Raw genomic sequence first — 26,270 nt, 5'->3', positions numbered from 1 at the left:
TTGTGTCCCTAACTGTTTTAGTTGAATTGTTCCATATGGCCCACAGCCAAAGAACGAAGAATCACAGGGCATGTTCCAGAACTAACTCTGTGTTTATATGCGTACAGTAACTCTCCCTATGGCCCTCAGCTGTTGACACTGCTGAGGTGTGTCACATTACATCATTGTGTCTATTGGCACTTTTCTGTCCCTTTAAAAAAAACTATGTTTGTATATGTGACATCATGCAATGATTAGATCATAAGTATTTTAAAACTGTAAATATTCACATCTCTTATGTCTGTTGTGCTTCTCCTACAGTATTTCACAATCAGTGAACATTTGAAAAAGGCATTATCTCACTTTACCCTTACACTCACTCATACAGGAAACCGTCTTTAATCATCTGAATCACTTTGTTTCTCATTTGTATCTGACACCATTCCATTGTCATTGGTGTGGCTGTGTGAACTCATTGTAGAGAGAGCACACTTCTCTCTTTGAGACACAAAGCCGGAACTTCCACACGTGCAGTTGTCTGTGACACAAGCTCACCTGAGGCATAATAATTCACTTCACCCCAGCTGAAAGCCCATGAGGGAGACAATGTACTTATTTTATCATTTTGTTCTTAAAAGCTAGAATTTGTACTTAAAGGTAATACGCCATTATTTATTATGTGTTTGATTTACCAAAATATACTGTAATTTATTGTTGACACATTTGGAGAGTTTGGAGTTAACGTGTGAATGCCTGGTGTGTAACGGTGAACCACGTGTTTTCAAAGCAGACTATTGGTCCATTGCTGTTTTGTATGAATTGGGCAGAATGGCAACAGAACAGGTGCTCAATGAACACATTCTGCATCAGTGATCTGGAAACTCAATATGAGTCCTTATGAGGGAGGAAAAGACATGATCATTCATTGTTCCTGGGGAAGAATGCAAGTATCTTGTTGCCCTGACCAGAAGTCATTGTCTCACCTTGGTGTTGATGAAACTACCTGTTTTACCAGATCTTACCTCTGTTAATTGCTTGCAATATATTATTGTTGAATGGAATATCTACAGCTGCCCTTAAATCACCAGGGGTAAAAGAAAAGAAGAAAAAAAGATAACCACATGCTGAAATGGACTGTCCATCCTGGAGTTCAGAATGCATAGCCCTGGAAGCATGTGCGAATGTCCAATTCAACAGGGAGGATAAATAAAATGGTAACTTATTAAGCAGGGCTTTGTAAATCTTTTTCGTTTTCACATTACTAGGTGGCATCCACACACACCAAATCTAATATGCAAATGTCTTTCCATGTTATAGGCACACTGTTTGTCTGTTTTAATATTTTGAAAATGTGTGGTAGACTGTCTGTCTGCGTGAGTGTGTGCGTGTGTGTGTGTGTGTGTGTGTGTGTGTGTAAATGCGTGCGTGTGTGTGTGCGTCTGTCTCTCTCTTTACCATTTTCTTTTTTCATGTTATCTGCTTCTCTTTCTCTTATGGTGTCTCTGTCCCTCTCAGTCTGTCTCTTTCTCACTCTGTCTCTCTGCCTGTGTTTGGTCTCTACCTTTCTCTTTTCCCTCAGTCTGTCCCTCTCTGTCTGACCCTGCAACAGTGTTAGTAGAGATAAGGCATACTGTATCATTACTCTGGGGAGGGGGGGGGGGGGGGGGGAGTGGTCTCACAGCTCTCCTGTGACAGGTGGATTTAGGTAAAGGGGAGGAGCTAGAGTACCTGTGCAGAACTAGCACAGTCACTTTTTACTGCGAACAGTGCACCTGTTTAACTTCCCAGACATTCTCTCTGTCTTTCCCTCTCCTCCCTGTCTCTCTCTCTCTCTGTCTTTTCTTTCCCTCTTTTTTCCTCATTGTCCGGCGGCACAAGGGACAGTCAGAGAGCAAACTTCACCATGGATTCCAAGGAGGTGGCCGGAGGAAATGAGAAAGAGAAGGATAAAGTGATAAAGAGGAGGCACAGGCCAGTGTTTCTGCGTTACCTGGAGAGGAGGAAGACTGATGTCATCGTGGCTGAGGACAAGGGTGACTTCAACCTGGGGACGCTGGTGAGGAGGACTCAGTCGGACAAGACTGAGTACAGCGCTAAACTTAAAGGTAGCCTATCACCCTCCTGTTAATAACTTCCCTGTGGAGTTACAGCTATGGTAACTACTGTATATCTATACACACATCTGAGTCAAAAAGGCCCCCATTGCATCCCTGACGCCTCACTCTCTTCTCACTTTAATAAATGAGTAAATTTTGTTCAGACAACGCAAACATTAAAACACTAACTGTTTTAGCGCCCCTCAAAATGCAGACTAAGAAACTGAAACTTAGAAACTGAAAATTAGAACTCATTATAAATGTATACTTGCTGTCCTCATTTAGAGGCCTGGGTCAGCATGTACTGTACACCAGTGTGTCTTTTTTAATATTCCGCAATGAACATGAAGTGTACAGTATAACATATAGATCTATAACTATAGATTCCAAATCAGAATGTGACTCTCAAGGGCAAACTATTCAGAGAGCTGGTTCATACATACTTTACTGTATAGTAATATGTACACAGTCTACACACACACACACACACACACACACGCACGCACGCATGCACGCGCGCGCAATCCGCGCATGCATGCACGCACGCACGCACGCACTGGATGCTGGATGCTGGATGCTGGGCACCTGTTGTGTTGCTATGTGTTGAACAGCAGATATTCCCACAGGGATGAGGTCACATATGCAAACCGTGTAGACCTGAGCTCCAGCCCAGCTAGTAAACAAGCCCTACAGCGAGTAATATACCATGAGGGATTACGTAAATGGTCTTTAATTACCAAACCTTTGAATTTGTCAACTAGTTTCTAGGGGGTTTGGTTGTTCACATGCCAAAATGTAAAAATGTTGCCTGCTTTGAAAAAAACTAAACTGAATGAATATGAAGTCGTCATTTTAGAATGGGTTATGTCGTGAAAGGGGAACCACTTCCCTTTCTAACACTCTTCATTATCCCACACATATGAGTGACAGAGGCCAATATTTTTGAAAAACTGGACATACCTGTCACATTTAGCTTTGCACTGTCAGTGACTAGGAATGTTGTGCTTCAGGCAAACCAGCTTACAGCACTGTCAAAGGATTAACTGCAGTATGTACTGTAGTGTAGTGTATGTAGACAGTCACCTGATCTGTTCCCTGCCTCTTTCTACTATGAACAATTTGGCCACATATCTTAGAATGCTTCATTAGTGGTACTTAAAGGTAGTGTAAGTGATTTACGGTAGTTAAAATAAGTGTTAAATATATATATCGTTTTTTCTATGAGTCGCAACAAAATATCCAATAGGCTAGGTTTTGTTTTCTATACACATTTTATTTTTTATTAATATACTATTTTTAAAACACTAATTAAAAAACAATTTCCAAAAAAATTCAAAGGAATATAAGTATCATAAATAAATACAAAAGTCTGGGAACCACTGCTATAGTGTTTGTTCATTCCCTACATCTCAGAAAATGCATTTTCACGTTGGGATACCAATCAGGAGAGAGAACTTGCACAGAATACTAGATTAGTGAAATTGTAAGTAATGGCACTAAGAAATGAGCAGACAATTGTAACTGGAACACTATACAATTGAAGCTGATATATAGGTACTTTTTCCTGATTGCCTGAACATTGTCAACCCACCTGAACATTTATTTTCAGTTTATTAAATAGTTGGAGAGACAGGGAGGCCTCTGTTACTGAACAAACACTATGCATATGAATATAGTGCTTTAACCTTTTAACAAAAAAATCTCTCTATAAATTCAAGTCAGTCAATACAAACTATTGCACCATCGACCTGCATCATGGCTTGACAAAACACACACAGGGTTGTTTTCAGTAAACCATTTACCTCCCCGCCCACCACCCCTCTACCACCGCCCGGCTTTGAAGGACTTTAGCCTCACTCCCCATGCAGCATTACATATTTACAGGTGTATTACAATGGCAAATATTGACATAATGATGACTTCACCGAAAGAGGAAACACGAGTTGCTGCTGAACAGAGTTCTCATCTGTCTGTCAAACAGGTTGGTTGACCAGAGACGCCATGGCAACCATTTGTTATGCCCACTAACTGGACAGCAAAGTCTGATGCTGATGTCATTTATGCTTCTCACTATATCCCAACATGATATTATTATGTGATGCTACAGTATATTGACCAAAGTAATAGTAATTTGGTATGGGTTTACCCTTGATACTTTTCTTATTTATTTATTTAATCAGTAGGCCTATAGGTGAATGGGCCTAGGGCAAATTGAGTAAGACTGCTCAAACTCAAAATAATATACACTTATTACCGGATTAAAATCATTGCAGAATGTTCATCAACGATAGGATATTAGGAATAGGAATATTCTCAATGATAAAATCCGATTGTGCTCTTAGCGGAGAGCGCGTGGTTTGGCATGCCATTTGTCCTGGTGTGGATACATGATATGTCAGGCCTTGTATTTCTGGGTCCTTCCGTTAGATCCCTTTCAATGGTCTGAACAGTGAAAGGGCCTGTATCCGTTTTCATGGGAACTCCTGCACTGACAACCACACCACACCACACAACCCCACACATAATGACAGCAAACTGCACTGACAACCACACCACACAACCCCACACATAATGACAGCAAACTGCACTGACAACCACACCACACAACCCCACACATAACAGCAAACTGCACTGACAACCACACCACACAACCCCACACATAATGACAGCAAACTGCACTGACAACCACACCACACAACCCCACACATAATGACAGCAAACTGCACTGACAACCACACCACACAACCCCACACATAATGACAGCAAACTGGAGAGCTTATAGTGGTTCTGTCCTTCATTGAGATGTGATCAAGGAGGTGATATGAAGGCAAAGGTGGCAATTGTTGTCTTGTGTCTGTCCTCTTTCTCTGCCCTCAGTTTCCAGTCTCTCTATACTCTCTTATCTAAATAAAACAGAAAATAAATAAATAAGCTAAAACTGTGATATATGTCTTTAAAAGAAAGTGTGTACATCAATGCAAAAACAAGCAAGTTGGGATTGAGTGTGTGTGTGTGTGTGTGTGTGTGTGTGTGTGTGTGTGTGTGTGTGTGTGTGTGTGTGTGTGTGTGTGTGTGTGTGTGTGTGTGTGTGTGTGTGTGTGTGTGTGTGTGTGTGTGTGTGTGTGTGTGTGTGTGTGTGTGTGTGTGTGTGTGTGTGTGTGTGTGTGCGCGCGCAACAGTGTCTGCTTGTGTGTCCTTGCATAATAAGTGCATGATTATTGTGTGTCAGGTGATGGGTCACACCCCAAACCAATCAACGACACCACACACACACACACACACACACACACACACACCAGTCATCTCCCAGCTGTAGCAGACGGAATGGCTGTAGCATTACATCACCTCAATGATTAGTTCCGTAACCTGACACTGGCCTCGTGGCATTCTCTCCTCCTCTCCTCTGTCCACTCTCTCTCTCTCTCTCGCTCGCACACACACCGAGAGGAAGTAGTGATGTGTGGAAGAAGATCAGGAAGCGCCCCCAGTCCTTCTCCTCGACACACTGTGGTCGTGCTTCTGCCTCGCAGCGTCTCGTCTCACCTGCCATGCAAAGTGCAGAGCAGCCGGTGAGACTGATTAGGCTGTGGGGCGATAAAACACAAAGAAATAATCAAAAATAGAGGAGAGAACCCGACTGGCATGTTAAGTGAGGCCAAAACAGTCAGAGTCAAAACAATTAGATAACTGTGAAATACCAATGTGGCTGTTTGGAACTGGAAGTGTTCAGGCAGCCTATCTGTCAGAAATGTAATATGTTTTCTTGAACATGGGCAGCCACAGGGCCAGTGTGTGTTCTGTTCGGCATACTGTATATGTTAAATTGACGAAACGCTGTGAAATGTGTGCGGTTAGAATAATGAATTTATAGTCCAATAGGTTAACTGTCTTTGCGGTAAACATTTGTGCTACTAGGAGAAAGTTAGCTTAATCCACATTTGCAAAATGTGTTTTTCTCCAATAAACCACTATTCAACAAAGCAGTAGGCTATATTAAAGCAGTGTCTGTGCACTCTGTGTGGACACTTGAGGTGCAAAAACAAAACATTTTCTAATTAGGAAGTTATTAAAATACATAAATAAATAATCATCGATTCAGGTTGGTGTCTCACTCAGTCAGTGCACCAACCTTATGCTCCATCAGTATATGCACACTGATTCAATTTCAACCCTCGTCTTTTCTCTCCTCTTCTCTCTTTTCTTGGTCTTACTCTACTCTATACTGACCTTTCTGAAATAAAGCGTAGCTAATTAAATGTAAAATATCAATAATAATCATTGTTTCTATGAGATGGGTGCCTCAGCCCATGATGTCTGCCAATCTCTATGTGTACTTAACCTCATGCCAAAGCCTGTGCAAGTTAAATGGATATATTGTAGAAAAGCCACATGTTCTTCAATTCATGGATTGTCAATATGAGTTAACCTAAACTCATAGATGTCTTGGTAAGGGTTGTCCACACCAACATTTGAACTATAGGGCCCACACTGAACAATAATGTTATGCATTGTAACCATCAAAGAGGAGGAAGAACATCCGCACATGATATTTGCCTGATGAAGACCTAGTCGGTCGAAACGTTGCAAAATTGTTGTCTTAAAATAAAGTAAGTCTCGGAGCTCTACAAACTGGATGTTCTTCCTCCTCTTTGAGGTTCGCCTTGATGCCTGACATCCAGCACCTGGCCTGAATATAGGCATTGAGATGTGCACACAATCTTCTCTGTGAAATGTATTGTAAACAACACACGAATGATGTGTTGAACTTGATGGTGAATGTGACTGTGATAAAGACATTTCCTCTTGAGCCACACATGTGTAATTGTATTTCATTTTCTGTTTATCATTTACCTCATTTCATACTCAATATTCCCACATGTCAGTCAATGGTCATTATCAAACACTGTTTGCTAACTATGCCGGCTAAAGTTAGCAATCAGTTGATAGTGGCTTGTTCTACAGTTTTATATACATATCTTCATTCATTTCATTTCATAATTTGGACAGAGACAATTGGTTGGTCAAACATACTTTTATTCCTTTCAAAGTCAAACAGTTTTAAGTTATCATTACTATGTTGTCAAACACCCACTACTCACACCATCCTCATTTCCTGGTCAAAGTTTCACAAAAGAGTCACTACTGAATCATCTGCTCATTTTATAGGTGGAGGATTCAATTGGGTTGCACCATGTTGCAGGGGTGCATGGGTCTGGTAATGCATACTATTTAGTATGATTACAACGGGACGGGTTGTTTAAAACCTGGTTTGTTAATTATTGTAGGATTGACAAGTATACTGTACATGTTTGGAAATGTTTTCTGGGTTACATGTTCACTAGTTGTGTAAGTGAATGTTTTGGGGGAAACCTGTCTCTAGACAGATAGTATGGGCCACTAGTGAGAGGCCTGGGTTGGAGTTAATGTAGTCAGTCCATGGTGAGACATGGAGGGGAGGGGGCACAATGCAGGAAGCTCTGCCCTAAGTGTTGACAGTGTTGAGACTAGAAACGTCTAGACTGGATGCTTGAATTTAAAGCATGTAACATGTAAGTTTGTTGTTTTCATTTTTGGAAGCTATATTTTGGTTTTTTGTGCAAGAAATATTTTCATGAGGCATTTTTTTTGGAACATTATTTTTGGATCTGTTTAAAGAAATAAATCTTTGGCAATAATGGAGAATTTTTGGTATGTCATTTTTCTGTGCACCTAGCCCTCATCAACGGACTCATTTACATATGGTGGCAGCGGTGGGATGAGTGGCAGTCAAGGGTGACAGAAACCAACATGACTACCAGATCCAAAGTGCGTCAAGACGGTGGCAACCAGACCTCGTTTACAGACGAGGTTGAAGAGGAAGCGATTCTAGAGGAGGAGGGAGGGGCCACCGGTGGTCCACCACCAGAGACGGTGGTCGGTCTGAGTAGAACCTTCCAAGCCTACCTCATGAACCAACAACTGAGAGATGAACAAAGGGAGCGTGAGCAGCAGGCACAGGAGCTCCGGCTAAGAAACCTCCAGCACCAGTTCGGCCAGCTACAACAAGAAATCCAGCTGGACCGACTGGAGCGAAGGCCGCTGAGAGCCACCACTGCAGCGCCCCCTCATGGTGACCGCGGGGAAGTGCAGCCTTCCAGGATGGCTGATTCTCCTGCTATCTCGGCTGACCAGGGGGCGGGGTCTCCATCATCAGGCCACGCCTCTTCAGCAGCCCCCGCAATTCATTGGAAAGGGCCGAAAATGCAGCCCTACAGGGAGGATGAAGACATTGAACATTACCTCGCCACTTTTGAGCGCATCGCAATGGCTTGTCGGTGGCCCGAGGACAGCTGGGCTCTTCATCTTATTCCCCTCCTTTCCGGCAAAGCCAGGGCAGCTTACATAGCCATGGACATTGATCTTTCTATGCAGTATGACCATGTGAAAGCAGCCATTTTGCAGAAATTCGAAATTAATCCAGAGACTTACCGTGAAGCATTCCGTTCCAGTAAAGTGGAGGCTGGCGAGACTCCCAAAGAACTTCAGACACGGCTGAAGGAGCTGTATGACAAATGGATGAACCCCAGACAGATGTCCAAGGAGGAGATTGGGGACGCCATTGTCAAGGAGCAGTTCTTACGCATCCTCAACCCAGAGCTGCGGACGTGGATCAAAGAGCACGACCCAGTTACGTCACGAGCAACAGCTGAGCTGGCAGAGACCTTTATTGCAGCCCGGAGGTCCTCCAAGGGCTACCAGATGGGAAGGTCAACCACTACACCTCAATCCTCTCATGGTAATACCGGGGGTGGTTCGAGTAGTGGGTCTAGGAACTTTAATAGATCTCAAGATGCCAGGCCCCCTAGACAGGACCCCCCTAAGAAAACAGATAGGAGAGATCCACCTGTGTGTTACAATTGTGGTCAGCCAGGGCACATTAAGGTTGAATGTCCAGTTACTGCTGTTAAGAAATCTCACTTAAGCTCTGTGTATGCACCTCCAGAACAGACAAAGCCTTCTTCCGGCAGTGTGATTAAAGTGTGTCTAGCAGGTCATTTTTGCAAAGCCCTGTTAGATTCAGGAAGTGACCAGACTCTAATTAGAGAAGACCATTTGCCTAATCAGATGTTGATGCACGCAGGGAAGGTTAATGTAACCTGTGTCCACGGTGACTCCAAGCCTTATCCAACTGCTGAAACTGCCATTCAGATAGATGGACAGGAGTACATTCTCAGTGTAGGGGTAGTAGCACACTTGCCCTATCCCGTAGTGCTGGGAAGAGATTTGCCAATACTCTATGAGTTATTAAGTCATTTCCAGGTTTCTGACAGTTCTGGTGCCCCATCCTGTGTTACAGACATCCCCAGGGAAGTCTTGGTAGTCACTAGATCCCAATGCTCAGATTCAGATCGGGGGTGGGAGGAGCTACCATTCGCTGGGGAGGTGACCAAGCAGAGCAGGGTTAAGAAAACCCGTAGTCAGAAAAGACAGGAGAAGGTTTGGGGGACTAATTTATCAGAGTCCGAACCAGCAATGCCAGACATAGCTTTTGATGTTTTGCCAAGTAATGTCAGTGCATTGCAGAGACAGGATGAAACCCTCAGTAAACTGTTTGAGAAGAGTGTAGACGAGTCTACCAAGGTTTCAGTTCTGGACAAGGAAATGTTTGTTGTCAGGGGACAGATTTTGTACAGGCGCACCAGTACAGGTGACCAGTTGGTGGTGCCCAAGGGTCTGAGGCCCACAGTGTTACACCTCGGACACTCGATACCGTGGGCAGGCCATTTGGGTCACACCAAAACCTATGCCCGCATAGCAGCACGCTTTTACTGGCCACTAATGTACTCGGAAGTAATAGATTACTGTAAAACCTGTGCAAAATGTCAACAAACAGCTCCAGGAAAGAAAGGTGACAGGGCCCCTTTAATTCCTATGCCAGTGATAGATGAGCCCTTTTCACGCATCGCTATGGATGTTGTTGGCCCCTTAGAGCGTAGTTCATCAGGAAACCGCTTCATTCTGGTTATTGGTGACTATGCTACTAAGTACATGGAAGCTTTTCCCCTTAGAAAAGTTAAGAGCCGTCAGGTTGTTAATTGTTTGATACAGTTATTCTCAAGGGTCGGGGTCCCCCGGGAGGTAATTACAGATCAGGGTACCAATCTGACCTCTAAGTTTGTGAAAGAGGTTTTTCGCCTCTTAGGCATTAAGGGAATACGAACCACCCCCTATCATCCGCAGACTGATGGCATGGTCGAGCGGTTCAACAAAACCCTGAAAGCTATGCTTCGCAAGTTTGTGTCCGACACGGGTGCCGATTGGGACCAATGGCTTCCATTCCTGCTCTTCGCCTACAGAGAGGTCCCCCAGGCAACAACAGGATTTTCCCCTTTTGACCTCCTATTTGGCCGTCATGTCAGAGGGCCGTTGGACATTCTGAGAGAGGCCTGGGAAGGAGAGCAGCCAGCCAAGCAGGTTGGAGTTATGTCCTATGTACTTAAGATGAGAGACAAACTGGAGCAGCTAACTGAGTTGGCACATGCCAATATTGAAAAGGCACAGTCCAGGCAGAAGAAGGGCTATGACCAGCGCAGCAAACCACGCACTTTCCAACCAGGGCAGAAGGTGTTGTTGTTGTTGCCCAGCTCTGAAAGCAGCCTTCTTGCCAAGTGGCAGGGCCCCTTTGAGGTCACTCGCAAAATGGGACCGGTGACCTATGAACTTTTCATGCCAAATCGTCGGAAGAAACAACAGACTTTCCATGTGAATCTTCTGAGGGAATGGAAAGACAGAATTCCTCTGTCTCAGCAGCTCCTGGCCAGAGTTGTCACAGATGAGGAAGAGTTGGAGGAGCAATATTTCCCTGCATCCTCTGAGTCCTTTACACTTCCTGATGTGAGTCACCTTGCTCCTTCCGAACAGAATGAACTGACAGACTGTTTTCCTGAGGGGTTGTTTAGTGAGCGACCAGGACGCACTGATTTGGTCACTCACGACATCAATCTATTGTCTCACGAGACAGCACCTATCCGTCAGTACAGCTACCGAATTCCAGCCACCTTAGTCCCTGCACTCAAGAAAGAGGTGGACATGATGCTGGACATGGGCATCATTGAGCCTTGCACCAGCCAATGGTGTAGTCCCGTGGTACTGGTGCCAAAGAAAGACACCCCAGACTTGAGGTTTTGTATCAATTTCATCAAAGTGAACAGTGTTTCTGCCTTTGATCCCTATCCTATGCCACGGGTAGATGAATTGATAGAACGACTGGGGAATGCCAGGTATTTGACTACTCTGGACTTGTGTAAGGGCTATTGGCAGATTCCCCTTACCGAGAGGGCCAAAGACATTACTGCCTTTCGAGTGCCCTCTGGGCTGTACCGTTTCACTGTGATGCCCTTCGGCCTACACGGAGCAGCAGCTACGTTTCAAAGGCTCATGGACGATGTTTTGAGAGGGGCGGAGTCCTACTCAGCAGCTTACATTGATGATGTGGTCATTTTCAGCTCTACACGTGAACAACATCTCCAACACCTCTCTGATGTCTTCCAACGCATTCAGCAGGCCGGACTGGTCGTCAATGCCAGGAAATGCCAGTTGGTAAAGTCGGAAGTCAAGTACTTGGGGTATATAATTGGGGGAGGCCAAATTCGCCCACAGATTGACAAAATTGAAGCTGTTCAATCCTGCCCACCACCCACGACCAAGCGTCAGGTCAGATCATTTCTGGGTCTAGCTGGGTGGTATAGAAGGTTCATCCCCAATTTTTCAGACAGAGCAGCTCCACTTACAGCCCTGACACGAAAGTCCTGCCCTGTGAAAGTCAAGTGGACACCAGAGTGTGATGCAGCCTTCCAGGACCTAAAACAGTGTCTGTGTCAAGATCCTGTCTTACAGAGCCCTGACTTTTCGTTGCCCTTTACAGTGCAGACCGATGCATCTGGGATTGGTCTTGGGGCCGTGTTACTACAAGGGAGCGCAGGAGAAAAGAGACCTGTACTGTATGTGAGCCGCAAGCTCTACCCAAGAGAGACACGTTACTCGGTTATTGAAAAGGAGGGTCTAGCAATCAAGTGGGCCCTTGACACTCTCAGGTATTACCTCCTGGGGAAAGACTTTGTTCTAGAGACTGATCATCGTGCCCTCCAATGGATCCACAGGATGAGAGACTCAAATGGCAGAATAGCACGGTGGTACCTTTCTTTGCAGCCTTATAAGTTTACTGTGAAGTACCGTGCTGGAAAAGACAATGTGGTGGCTGACTTCCTGTCCCGCAAAGAGATGTGAGGGACAGGTCTTAAAGGGGGGGATGTGTGATAAAGACATTTCCTCTTGAGCCACACATGTGTAATTGTATTTCATTTTCTGTTTATCATTTACCTCATTTCATACTCAATATTCCCACATGTCAGTCAATGGTCATTATCAAACACTGTTTGCTAACTATGCCGGCTAAAGTTAGCAATCAGTTGATCGTGGCTTGTTCTACAGTTTTATATACATATCTTCATTCATTTCATTTCATAATTTGGACAGAGACAATTGGTTGGTCAAACATACTTTTATTCCTTTCAAAGTCAAACAGTTTTAAGTTATCATTACTATGTTGTCAAACACCCACTACTCACACCATCCTCATTTCCTGGTCAAAGTTTCACAAAAGAGTCACTACTGAATCATCTGCTCATTTTATAGGTGGAGGATTCAATTGGGTTGCACCATGTTGCAGGGGTGCATGGGTCTGGTAATGCATACTATTTAGTATGATTACAACGGGACGGGTTGTTTAAAACCTGGTTTGTTAATTATTGTAGGATTGACAAGTATACTGTACATGTTTGGAAATGTTTTCTGGGTTACATGTTCACTAGTTGTGTAAGTGAATGTTTTGGGGGAAACCTGTCTCTAGACAGATAGTATGGGCCACTAGTGAGAGGCCTGGGTTGGAGTTAATGTAGTCAGTCCATGGTGAGACATGGAGGGGAGGGGGCACAATGCAGGAAGCTCTGCCCTAAGTGTTGACAGTGTTGAGACTAGAAACGTCTAGACTGGATGCTTGAATTTAAAGCATGTAACATGTAAGTTTGTTGTTTTCATTTTTGGAAGCTATATTTTGGTTTTTTGTGCAAGAAATATTTTCATGAGGCATTTTTTTTGGAACATTATTTTTGGATCTGTTTAAAGAAATAAATCTTTGGCAATAATGGAGAATTTTTGGTATGTCATTTTTCTGTGCACCTAGCCCTCATCAACGGACTCATTTACAGTGACTGCTTGTAAATTCAATGGATTTTATATCAATGTCTCAAATCATTGAATCATCAAAATGCTCTGAATGTGATGCCAGCAATATTTGTTCCCCCTTTCATTGACATTAAAGTGACAAAATTAATTATAGTAAATATGTATGATCGTTCTTGTTCTTGATGTGCACACCTTATCCACTGGGTTAGGTTGCCATAAAACAATTCATCTCTCCTCCCCTCAGAGAAAATGACACCCCACGATTTGTCTTCCCCCTCTTCACCGGCTCTGGAGCCCGAGGAAGTTCGTCGGAGGAAGATGACCCGCAGGTCAAGGGTCATTGAGGAGCTTGTGCAAACAGAGAGGGATTTCCTCACAGACATGGAGCTGTGCATCAGAGAGGTGGTCAAACCCCTTAGAGAAAAACAGGTAAAATTGGTCTTGTGTTGTGAAATTGAGAGCAAAACTGTGAAAAGTGCCATCTCTCTTTGTGTTATTCAAAGTTGGATATAATCTTCAGTGTTTAATAGCGTCTGCATTGGTGGTTTAGTATTAGTCATGATTTTTAAATCCTAGTCACATCCTTTGACCATAAAACCAGTAATCACTGTTAGCCTTTGTTAACAACAGTTTTTGAGCATTTAAGTTGGATGTATTTTACAATGGCATTTCCTCCTGTAAGGTGGATGTTGACCGTCTCTTCACCAACATAGAGACAGTATGTGAGGTCTCTGCAGCTCTGCTTCACAGACTGCAGCAGGCCACTGCAGAACCTGACCCAGAAGCAGTACTCATAGGTAACTCCCATTCATTCACTATATCAAGTGGCGAAACAATAGTTGTATAGTTGTGCAAGTAAAGTAACATAAAGTTTACATTTAATTTATTTTTTATTTTTAAGGAGACATTTTCATTCACGCCAAGGGTGCTCTGGAGGATGTGTATAAGATTTATTGCTATCATCATGATGACGCCAACCAGGCACTCAAATCCTATGAGAAAGAGGAAGAGATAAAAGAACATTTCATCACCTGTGTTTTAGCACTTAAGTAAGTGCAGTTATCTCTTTCATACTTTTTCATACTATACTGAACTTGTAATTTATCCCCTGCTTAAAGATCCCAGTGTACTGTATCTAGTGTCTCGTTAACTCTTTCATTTATGTCATTTGTGTTGTCTTATAGGAAAATATATGACCAAGAGTAAGTATATGATATCATCACATTGAGTGTTGTGCCTTTGATTTTAAGATCACAAGCATACCTTTAATTTTGCTTATCATGTTTTGTATAATTTATATTCCATAACATATCGCAATTTGAGCTAATTGTTTATAACAATTCCCGTTAACTTCTGTTTCCGGTATGAAGTTGTATGGTCATTTTGTAACCGTACTTACTGTCCAGAGGGAAGCCCAACCTGCTGAATATGGGGTCTCTTCTCATCAAGCCAGTCCAGAGGGTGATGAAGTACCCGCTGCTGTTAGGGGAACTGTGGCAGGCCACACCTGAAGAGCACCCTGACCACCGGCCTCTACAGGAGGCCTACACCGCTGCCAAGATCATCAATGTCAACATTAATGAGCTCAAAAGACGGAAAGATATAGGTGAGAACTGCATCAAACAAACATTGTTGGGCAATGATATCATGTACATTAAAGCATAACCATAGAATATTGTCTTGACCCCTATTGTCTCATCAATTCACTGATTGATCCAGAATTCCACGACTGTACAGTACATGTAGCAGCCTATGTTACTTATTCTACTTATTCCAAAGGAACATCTATAGGCTTACCCATGTGCAAACCACTCTGCCATCGCTATATGCTTTGACAGCTCTCCCAAATAATCATACACACTTATTAGGGTTGTACAAAGGGAGCTACAAAACGTGATCGGAACATCACTAGTATCAATATTATTATCATATTAGACTGGATATTGTCTGTGATTTTGGATATTCTACTATTCTGATATGGCACAAGTGTTCCATAAAAATAAAAATATCAGATCGGGAAAAATCGGTATCGGCAGATACAAAAAATCTAATTATCGGAATCGGATCGGGAGCAAAAAAATGTGATCGGGACATCCCCAACACTTATCATCATGTCTGTTTACATTATGTAACTACTGTAACTAACTAGCTTGCAAACATTATATAGCCTAATGAATAGCTATTCGTGTTAGCTATTATGCGTTACATATTTCTACGTCATTATTGACAACAAGGCAGGCGTACAATGGATACTCTGACAATGGGTACAACGGGGATCGCATAACTGGGTGGGACATGCATTCCTAACTTGCAGCATTCTCGAGCGGGGCTGCATCGGTCTAGTCTTATCCTATTCATTTCACACAAATGTTACTTTTGGTTCCATTTCCCAGTCATGAAGTACAAGAGGTCGGACGACGAGGGCACATTAAGGGGCAAACTGAACAAGTTCAACATCCACTCCATCCGAAAGAAGGGGGACAGGTTCACAGGATTCCTCAAGATTCTCACTGGCTCACAGGTAAAATACACTGGTTCCAGTACAACCCATATTTACTGTAGTTTGGAAATAACGAGGATCTTTTTTGTGTTTGTGAAATATTGGCTTTATCTAAATACCTATTTGATAAATGGTCTGAACCAAAGCCTGTTGCATTCACCCATTCCCACACCATGCAAGTCAACCTGCACAATGGGAGCAGTTAGGCGTTCAATGACCTGCTACAAAGAGGGGAAACAGATGGCCACTATACTATCCTGAACCACAAGCCGCCCCTATTGGATAGTTGTGGTGGCAGTTCAGCAAATGCCTGAAATCCAAATGTAATCCTATATTATAATTGCCTAGACAGGGTGGGTGGACCGTAGACTGTGGTCACAAACCTAACATCGGCACCGTTGCTCTGATCCGCACCAAACTTGCCACAAACACTGTTATCATTCCAACGAGCCACATGTTAGGCCCCATGGGCCACGTTAGAACCCCCCGGGGGGGCCATAGGCCCACCCTTGATCCAATCCGCACTAAACTTGCCACAAACACTGTTCAGAGTCCTGCCATGACAACAGTCCCACCAGGGGTCAAGGGTTTCCCCCAGGGACCTCGTCAGGGGCCCCACAGGCACACCGTTGATCCAATCCGCACCAAACCGCATCCAATCCGCACCAAAGACTGTTTAGGGGGCGAACATTATTAGAATACTGAATAAAATATATAATAATAATTGCACACATATGGGGCACCACAGCAGTGTTTAAGACTTCAAATGGCCATACTGTAACTCGGTGACCATTGCTCTAACTCTGAGCTAATAATAAAATAATGACAATAATAACGGTAATAATAACCAGTATGACGCCCTGAGGGCAAGAAATGACAGAGGTCGCGCTGAAACAACAGAGCTTCTTAATACGGCACAGTTAAGTAGCAGGAGTTAACCCATTCTGAACGGGCACCCATTTTGGTGTCAGCATCATGTTATGCTTTAGCTATTTAAAAATAGCAGATCTACAAGCTCATATCGCGCCACCGAGTGGCGCGATACGAGCTTGTAGGTCTGCTATTTTTTGAAAAATCGAAGAGCGACTGACATTTTTAGAATCTGATCTCAGGTCAGAATGGGTTCATCAGGACCAGTGTGTGTCCGGCGGAAACCTCGTATGAATCTGATCTCAGGTCAGAATGAGTTAAACTATTAATGTGGTGTCCGACGTGTCCGTGAGGTTTAATGTAGAGTTGCTGGCCGGCTCCATATATGCAGATCTAGGTGATGATCCAGTCTTCTCCATGACACGCGACCTATATGGAGCGTGTCTTGAGCGTACAGGGTTTGATGAGGTCAGAGCAGCATATGGAATGTCAGAACAGGTCAGCTCCATATATGGAGATTTAAGGGTTTGATGAGGTCAGATCTACATATGGAATGAATTCTGTATTGTCCATATATGGAGTGTGTCACGAGCCGTGACGGATGCGAGATGCAGGTTTCATAGTAACTTGCGATTAGCAAAGTATATTCTGTGCTTGACTGGGAGCCAAGGTCACAGATGACTGGTGTGATGTGGTCCCTGGATCGGGTTCTGGTGTGCAGGCGGGCGGCTGAGTTTTGTATACTGTAGTTTCTGTACTGTGTAGGTCAGTATTTCTTAACATGTACAGTGGAGTGAATGGAGCAATAAGCTGCTAAACCCTTGTTTCTGTTAGGTGAGGGACGAAGCGTTTGATAAGGAGGAGAAATTCTTCCGGAGTCTGGAGAAAGCTGTGAGACTGCTGTTCAAGAACATCAACTGTTACCTACAACACACCCAGGTCAGTCACTGTGGAGTACAGACATTTGATAAATGTATCATGTGGTCTTCTCTCCCCCTGGGATTCCCAGAAAGAGTGTAAAAGACCCTGACCATGTCTCCTCTACTGGAAAACCCTCCAATTCCAACCACAGACTCAACACATGAGATCAACCTTACATGAATGTTTTCATTAATGTTGTTTTTTGGTTCTTGTCTCATCCTTTGTGCAGGAGATGGTGTCTGTAGCCATCCAGGATGTTCAAGACCTGGAGAAAATCATTAAGGATCCCCCAAAGAATTACACCAATGGCTTATTGCACAAGAACAGCAATGATCCATATAAGCACTTTGTAAGTACCCATAGCTTGTTTGGTGATTTCATTTAATCTACAACGCCCACTGTCAAGACTTTAATATAGGATGCATGAAGTGTAATAAAATAATTAGGACCAAAATAAATGTATGACAAATAATCTTTGGATTGTAGGATCCAGTAAAATGATTGGTATTAAGGTTTTTGCCATAATCATGCAGGCCTATCCTAGTAATCCCCTTAGCCTACATAATTCTTTGTTTTCCTGAATTCCTGCCCTCCTTTACAGGGTAGATGTCTCTTTTTCTAATAGGCATAATAAGGATTTTTAGATAGTGGCTCCTCTTTTCTGCAGTTCAGAAGGGCTGCAAAGCCTGGTGCGCTCTGTAATGATCTTTAATAGCTCTTGAATGACATAAAATGGGCCATCCTTAGAAACAATAACACCTGTACTCAGGGGAACAAGGAAGAAAGACACAGAGCCATGTAGTATCAAAGGGAGTTCATTATGGGGGGGCGTTCAAATTGTCATTAGCATAATTTGAATTTGGTGGTGTGAAAAACGGAATTGAAGTCCTATTTTCTTAAGTTCCTGTTACCATTGCAATTTCAAGTATAGTACAAGTTGTGCAATAACTTATTCAGACAGGTGACATTGGGCAAGGTGTTCCATCATGTATTAGTACAGAGATCAATTCTTCTACCTCACCTACTGGTCTGTCGGAAGAAGAGACCTGTCCTGTAATTAGGTTCATGAACTTAATGAAACTTTATCAATGTTGATCAATCTTAACTATTATCAGTGCTTGTGACATATACATTTATTCTACTCTCAATGACTCCTCTATGGCTTGGCCTCAGAAAGAGAGGGTGGAGCGCTTGGTACTCGCCCCGCTCACCTCCCTACAGGGCATGTTCAGTGCCCCACAGAAGCTTATCCAGAAACGCTACGACAAGCTGCTTGACCACTGCAGCCGACTGGAGCGATCACACTCCTTCTCCTCCTCCTCCTCTTCCTCCTCTGTCTCCTCATCCCCTGCTTCCTCTACCACCACTTCCTCTTCGTCCTCGTCTCCCTCGCCGGTGTCAGAAGAGCATGGTCTAGCCAGGAGGGATTATGAGGCTCTTAATGCCCAGCTGGTGGAGGAGTTGCAGAGGTTCAACATGGCTGCCTACACCATCCTGACCAACTGTGTGCTATGTCTGGTGGGTCTCCTCAGAGGCCTGACGGATTCAATGTTGCACCGCGCTCCTTCCATACAGCAGCTACCGGTAAGGACTCATGTATGTTAGAAGAAGTCATTAGAATTAGAAGTAATTAGAACATTCTCATTCTTGTCTGTAAATTATAGAAGGACCGTTACTGGACAGGGACACAACGACTATACACAAATGCAGAACGACATATTCAATTCAATTCAGGGTCCATATCACATCGCAACCATTATGCAGCTTTTAGTTTTTGCATGCGACTAGCCTTGTATTTACTCCACAGGTGAGCAGTATACAACGGAGTACAGAAAGCTTTAACAAGTGAGACCTTGACTTCTTTATGTGCTTGTGGAATTTCCGCATTAATTTGTTTGCCTGGGCATACAGTTTGCACCGTTGTCTGTGAATTCTTTGTCATCTTTGTTGTAAAAGTCAAGTGTTTTATACCATTTAAGATGCAGCGTGCACGCATCCGCCTGGGTGACGGCAGACTGCTGGGCGAGCGCTGGCGCTTTGGCATGGGGGGGTCAGTTCAACATATGGAATGAATTCTGTACTGGCCATATATGGAGCGTGTTTTGAGTGTACAGGGTTTGATGAGGTCAGATCAACATGGAATTTCAGAACAGGTCAGCTCCATATATGGAGATCCAAGGGTGGCAGCGGGGGCAGTGTCTTGAGTGTACAGGGTTTGATGAGGGCCCAGGTAGGGCCCGGGCCTTAATTTCCGGGCCTGTTGAGAACTCTAGTTTTCGCCAGCTGCCGGTCAAGGCTACACTAATAACTTTGGGGCGGGCCCGTCTAGAGTTTGAATGGACAGGTATCAGTCAAAAGGGAGACATCGAAGAGGAAGGACGGGTGGGGTGGGATCAACATATGGAATGTCAGAACAGGTCATATAAGGAGATCTAAGGGTTTGAGGTTTGAGGTCAGATGTAAAGTTGCTGGCCGGCTCCATATATGCAGATCTAGGTGATGATCCAATCTTCTCCATGTATGGCTGTGTCGTTATCTTCATATATGGAGATGGCCATATTTGGAGTGTGCCATGAGGTGTGATGGACTGACGGACATATATGCTGGCGTGACGTGTCACAAGGCGTGATATCAATCATGAGGCGTGACATCACGAGACTACTAGTAATAGTAATCTACAACCTACGGTCACAATTAATGCCTATACTGTAACTTTTTTTTTTCCAGCTTTGCACTTGTGTATCGTTAGAATGACAAGATAGTTAACCTTTCTTGAACTTGAATTATATGTAGTGTACAATGCCTTCACTCTAAGTCATTTGCTATTTTTGACTGAAATATTTTGTTTGACGTTTGCTTGCCTAGGCTCCATTGTCAAACATTAGTGAGGTCCAGAGCAGCATCATGGAGGAGCTGAACAACATGGCTTTTGTCAAGGAAAATGCACAGAAACTCATGGAGCGCAAAGTTAGCTTCGAGAGACAACGAGACAAGAAATTAACGGTACGCTTGGTTGATGGTCTGAGTGAATGATCCACAAACCACAATACATGGATTAACCCTGAAGCGGATTCTAAAAAGAAAAGTTTTCTAAATCCAACAGTTTTCTGAAAAATGTTTCTGTTATACAGTATGTGTGTTTCTCAAACTTTCATTTTAAGGAGCCCCACAATTATGTTTGGCCCCAACCCTCATCTCAAAATATTTTGTTCCAGTCAAATATTTGAGTTAAAAGCGTTCACTGTGAAAGAATATACTGTATACTCAAAGATTTTCAGTTTTTTATATATGATAGCCGACCTACAAACTGTAAAACACACATGGCTTATTTGGCAAAAACAAATATTCGACATTTAAATTAAAACCGGAATCATTTCTACAAGAAAGCTTCTAACTGTATTAACATACTCTCCTGGATTGTAGCTTTGGTCAGTACAAATCTATCGGCCGACAGGCGAGAACATAACCATGCGGTCTGACTCTATGGCTCTTCTCATATTTAATCAAACCAATTATAATTCATAATTCAGCACAGTGTTGGAGGTCTTATCGCAGGCATGCCACAATCACTGTGAAGAGCTCTGGGTCGTGATTAAGTAGGCCGCACAAGGTATCAGTTCCCCTGAGACTGATATATGCATGCGTGTGTGTTTACACATTTGTGTGTTTGAGTACACATGCCATGAGTGAACAGATCTGACTTTCTGCCACCCCCCATACCTTCAAAACCCAAGGGCTTTGTTACCTTTCACCGCTGCTTCTCCTCTCCCTATCTTTGAATGATCTCTCATGTTGATATGATAACCAAGCATGCATGCATATTCACAAGGGCCACACACACCAACCAACACCATCTTATTTTAAATACTGACATGAAATATCTACAGCACTTTGAAGTAGGCACAAGCCAACAGATGTTGGTGAATTTTCCCATGTCTTCAGCACGTTGAATTAAAGGCCTTTCCTATTTTTCAAACATATACCTTGAATGCCTGGACCTGGATATTTTATGACATCGTTTTGGTCATAATTCTTATTATCTCTTTGTGAAATATCCAAATATCCAGCATTTGAACAAAACAACACAAATGCTCTGTATATCTATACCTATTGGCTTCTCTGTGGGGGCGGCGGTGGCTCAGGGGTAGAGTGCCTGGATGGTAACCGTAAGGTTGCCAGTTCGAACCCGGGCTCCCCCAGAGTTACTGTCGAAGTGTCCTTGAGCAAGACACTGAACCCCTAATTGCTCCCGATGTGCTAGTTGGTGCCTTGCATGGTTTCCGCTGCCATCGGTGTATGAATGTGTGTGTGAATGGGTGAATGTAATGCACAATCTCTGTAAAGCGCCTTGGATAAAGGCGCTATATAAATGCACCATTTACCATTTACCATTTATCTGTGCCGGTAACATGCTGTAAAAGCCTATAGACATCTTACAGCATGCTCCACTACAACCATAATTCACTCCATGCTGTACTAACCTCATCCTCCTTATCGCCAACCCCACAGTTACCAGAGGTACAGCATCAAACGGAGGAGCAGAGAGCCTGGCTGCTGGCAGAGTATCCTCCCAGTCGCCTCTACCTGCTGAAGAGAAAATGTAACGGTTGCCAGGAGCAAGACCTCAGCGTGCTGGAGGGAGAACTCGTGGCCCAGCTGGAAGACACAGACCCCCTGGGAAGCAGCAGTCGTTGGCTGGTCCACACTGGAGGTGTGTGTGTGTGTGTGTGTTAGTTACATTCCAAGTGGTTACATTTAGAATTATGATTAGCATCAGGACATAGCTCCTCATAAATAATGTGCATAACAATTGACTATGATTATGGTCTTGCCGTGCATGGAATGGCCATCACACTAGAAGACCACCATTTAGGGTTAGAATTATTGACAGAGAGAGTTATGGGTTTACTATAGGAGATAAGAGTTTGGGTCATGGGAAATGGTTAACTATACTGTAAATATGCAAGCACATTTCATTCTACAGTGTTAACAATATCGGGAAATCGTACAGATTGAAGAAACCATTGTTGCACTTGTACATCATCAGCAGGTAAGGCAAGGCAGAGGTTACCTAGAAAATTCTACTACGTGAATAGACCTGCATGTCTTCACTGACTGAGGCCGTGTGTAGAGTAGACACACAAACTTTGCTTCATGACATGTCAGCCAACGAGAGGGAGAAAAGAGAGAGAGAGAGAGAGAGAAATTCCCAGAGGCTCTTGTGGTGTCACGGTAGTTCTCCCCGCTGTGCCTCTCTGTCTTGTGTCCCTGGAGACGGCTCCATCACAACAGGCACTGACTCCATTGCTAGTTTCCATGATGCTCTCTAGGTCCCTGTGTGTCTCGCAGATCGTGATGCCTTATTTGGAACAAACCGCTGCACGCAATATTAGTTGGAGTACAAAGTATCTCCCCTGGGGCAGTCAGAAATAAGGACGGGAGAGATGCAGCAATAACAACTTTCTGTTTTTGTGTGTGTGTCTGTGTGTGTGGTGTGCATGCGCACATGCATGCACTGTGCATGTACAGGTGTATATGAAGTACGGTCACACTAATATACTGGAATTACAAGCATTCCTGAGAAGTTTTTTTTATCATTCAGCCAGTATTAACATTATGAACGAGGTTGTCACTCATATTTTTGCACTTTTTAACTCTCACTGCAACTCGATTTAAGACGATTGCTGCTGATAGAATCCACATTTATCATTAGCAGACAATGGCCATTCATTCTTCCAAGCCAAGTCTGATAAAATGTTGCACTTTCCATTGACAACCTAAATATATATTGTTTTGAGACATGTTTAGTTTTATCCATATTCAATAAATGTCACAGAATATGCTTGAACATTTTTTTCACATTAACTAAAACTCACAGTATCGTTAAAGGCCTGGAAATTATACGGAAATATTTTTCCAGGCGTATTAGAATTACATAGCATTTAACACTCAGTTTACCCTGCAGATTTAACCAGGATGGCCTGAAAATCCAGACAAGAATCTTCAGATATCTTCTAACCTCATTGTTTTTGTAGGTCAACAGGGCTACGTGTACTCCTCGTTCCTAAAGCAGTACAACCCACTGAGGGACTTGAGTCGAGCCTCTGAACTCCAACAGCAGGAGCAGCAGCAGACTGTCATGTTGGACGAGGACTTTGACAACCTCAGCCTGTTCGTGTCGGGCAGCGGCAGCAGCAGCTTGCGTAGTTTCAATCTGCACGCCACTGACAGCTGCTCAACCCTTTATGGACTGCAGGGGGAACTGGAGAGCCCACCAGACACACTGGAGGACATTCTGGACTCAGACGATCAGCAGGTGTGTGTGTCTGCGTGTGCGTGTGCGTGTGTGTGTGCGCGTGCGCATGTCGCACGCTGATCTCATATATTGCTGATATCAGCTCAAATCCTGGTATTACTTTAGCTTGCAAGTCTTTCTAAAATGCAGTTGGTCGCTGATGGCAGCATTGTCAGAATGTGTCAAATAAAATATAAATGTATACAAAAAGGGTTAGGCAGGATCCGCAGGAATCATCTTAAGTGTTATAGTATTTAAGTATTAAAAACAGTTTGAGCTATAGGCTATCCACCTAATGTAAAGACAATGCAGTGGAAAATGCCCCTCAGATAAGAAGACATATCGTGGAGGGGTCAAACACAATGGGTCAAACACAATGTTGTACATCTGGGAGTTTGGTTTACAGTTTGAGAAGAGGGTCAAGGTGAAATAGAAGACTAATGTTGTCACTCAGCAAACTCTCCAATATCTGCCAAATACGCAGGTGCAGAAAGGCTGCACATCGGTGCACACACACACACACACACACACACACACACACACACACACACACACACACACACACACTTTTCACTCAAGCTAGGTCAAGGCTGGGAAATACAAGGTGCATTGCTGGTTTAAATTACATGCAGTGACGGAGTGACCACAAATCCACAGACTGCACGCACGCATGCACAAATCCAGTAATCACAATAAAGCGTTGACTAAGCAATGTAACTTTTCACAGGCTTTTCCGATGCCAATAAATGGCTCCTCATTGAAGGGCAGACCTGCGTTGGGGGGATCTAGCTATAAAGTATGAGGACTGTTATTGCACAGGAGCCATAAAAACTGAAGTGTGCTGGTTTATGAAGCGGATGATTAGAAGCGCCGTTAGCTCACATCGGAATGCTGGGGTGGCACCGCTGATAGGTTTATAGTATCTCCCCCCACCTTGCATAGAGATATTATATGGAGTGAATAACATTTATACGATGGCAGGACTGTCACTCAGGTTGGACCTCAGCACAGAGGGTGGGCTATCTGTTTGTATCTGTTGGCTGTATGAGCAGAGCTATAGGGAGTAAGGCTTGACGTTTGCTATAATGTCACGTTATTTGTGTAATGTCGATGAGGTTCAGTAACTTGTTGCCCTATGAAACTGGGAATTGATACTTGGCCTGACTGTTGAGCTCCCTGTAGAAAACTGATAAACAGTGCCATCTTGTGGATAAAATTGAGAATACATTACTATCACGCTACTTTACTGGTTAAAATAATAGATGTGTGGATGATTAGATGATGGATGAAAAGAAATGGAATCTTTTTAACATTTTATGCATCTTGTGGTTTTCATTGACGTTTTCCACACTGGCATGTTCTGATGCCATTTAGAATCTATGAACCAATTCAAAGCATATCCGTAGACCCAATCTCTGATTCTTCTTGAGTATTTTTTTCCCCTTGGTATAGAGCGGGGACGGATTAACCCCCACGAGGGCCCCGGGGCCAGTATATCTTTGGGGGGCCCAAACTTTTAAAAGGAACACCTAATCAGTGTGTATTCTGTCTCCATTTCTTCCTTTTTAGTTTTATGCCGTGTATGCATTTCAAGCTCGCTGTGAGCAGGAGTTGACACTACAGGAGTGCCAACATGTCCGTATCCTGCAGTTCTGTGACCTGGGAGGAAACAAAGAGTGGTGGCTGGCTGAGGCTAATGGCCTGAAAGGTTACGTCCCTGCCAACTACCTTGGCAAGATGTCCTACGCATGACAAGCAAGTGGAATAACTGTGCCCAGAAACATATCCAGACAATGTTGACTGAACAGTGAACACTGTTGACCACTGTGCAGCTTGACGGTTGCAGTTGTTGGCGGTTAAGAGATCCCTTTTCAAGCACATTTTGACGATAGTTTCCCTTTATCATTTTTAAAAGAGACTGGAATGTACCTGATTACTTGATGAAGTTGCATGTTCACTGTGACACACTTTATAATGTCCTTATTGCAGCTATACCAACCTGTACACTAACCTATGTAAAAGTACAGTGTTGACACCTGAACTGCCCTTTTTTGTAGTGTGCTGTTACATTCACTCGCTAAGTGCATTATGAAGGAATTATGAATGTATTTCTTCCAAGTACTTCCTTCCGTTATTTGTAATTACAGCAACTGTCAGCCTATTTCAAGGAAAAACAACACCTACTTACTTGAAGTGTCATTATCAGTCGTTAATATATTGTTGGAAGCAGGATTGTAAGAAGGTTGAAACATTTCACACTGGTTGCATCCTGCATTGAAGTTAATCTTGCACTAGTAATTATTTACCTGATTCTTTATGTCTTTGCCATTCTGAACATTTAGTCAAAGACTGAAAAGGTAAGTTGTTTGACAGAACATAGTGGTTT

General features: G+C 43.4%; 1 protein-coding gene across 1 annotated transcript; it reads left to right on the top strand.

Annotated features, from left to right (window-relative positions):
* Positions 1 to 1,808: 1,808 nt before the first annotated feature.
* On the top strand, positions 1,809 to 26,237 carry arhgef38 (Rho guanine nucleotide exchange factor (GEF) 38). Its single transcript, XM_083765163.1, has 14 exons — positions 1,809 to 2,084; positions 13,543 to 13,727; positions 13,981 to 14,095; positions 14,200 to 14,347; positions 14,483 to 14,500; positions 14,705 to 14,904; positions 15,692 to 15,819; positions 17,503 to 17,607; positions 17,819 to 17,938; positions 18,763 to 19,173; positions 20,455 to 20,592; positions 22,099 to 22,300; positions 23,625 to 23,905; positions 25,454 to 26,237. Exons 1-14 carry the CDS (start codon positions 1,883 to 1,885, stop codon positions 25,634 to 25,636), a joined length of 2,436 nt encoding a protein of 811 aa, XP_083621289.1. The 5' UTR covers positions 1,809 to 1,882; the 3' UTR covers positions 25,637 to 26,237.
* Positions 26,238 to 26,270: the final 33 nt, after the last annotated feature.

This window comes from Protomyctophum parallelum, assembly GCF_964188405.1.
Source record: "Protomyctophum parallelum genome assembly, chromosome: 5".
NCBI lineage: Eukaryota > Metazoa > Chordata > Actinopteri > Myctophiformes > Myctophidae > Protomyctophum > Protomyctophum parallelum.
The sequence above is the reverse complement of the archived record's forward strand: the minus strand, read 5'-3'. Positions and strand labels throughout refer to the sequence as shown.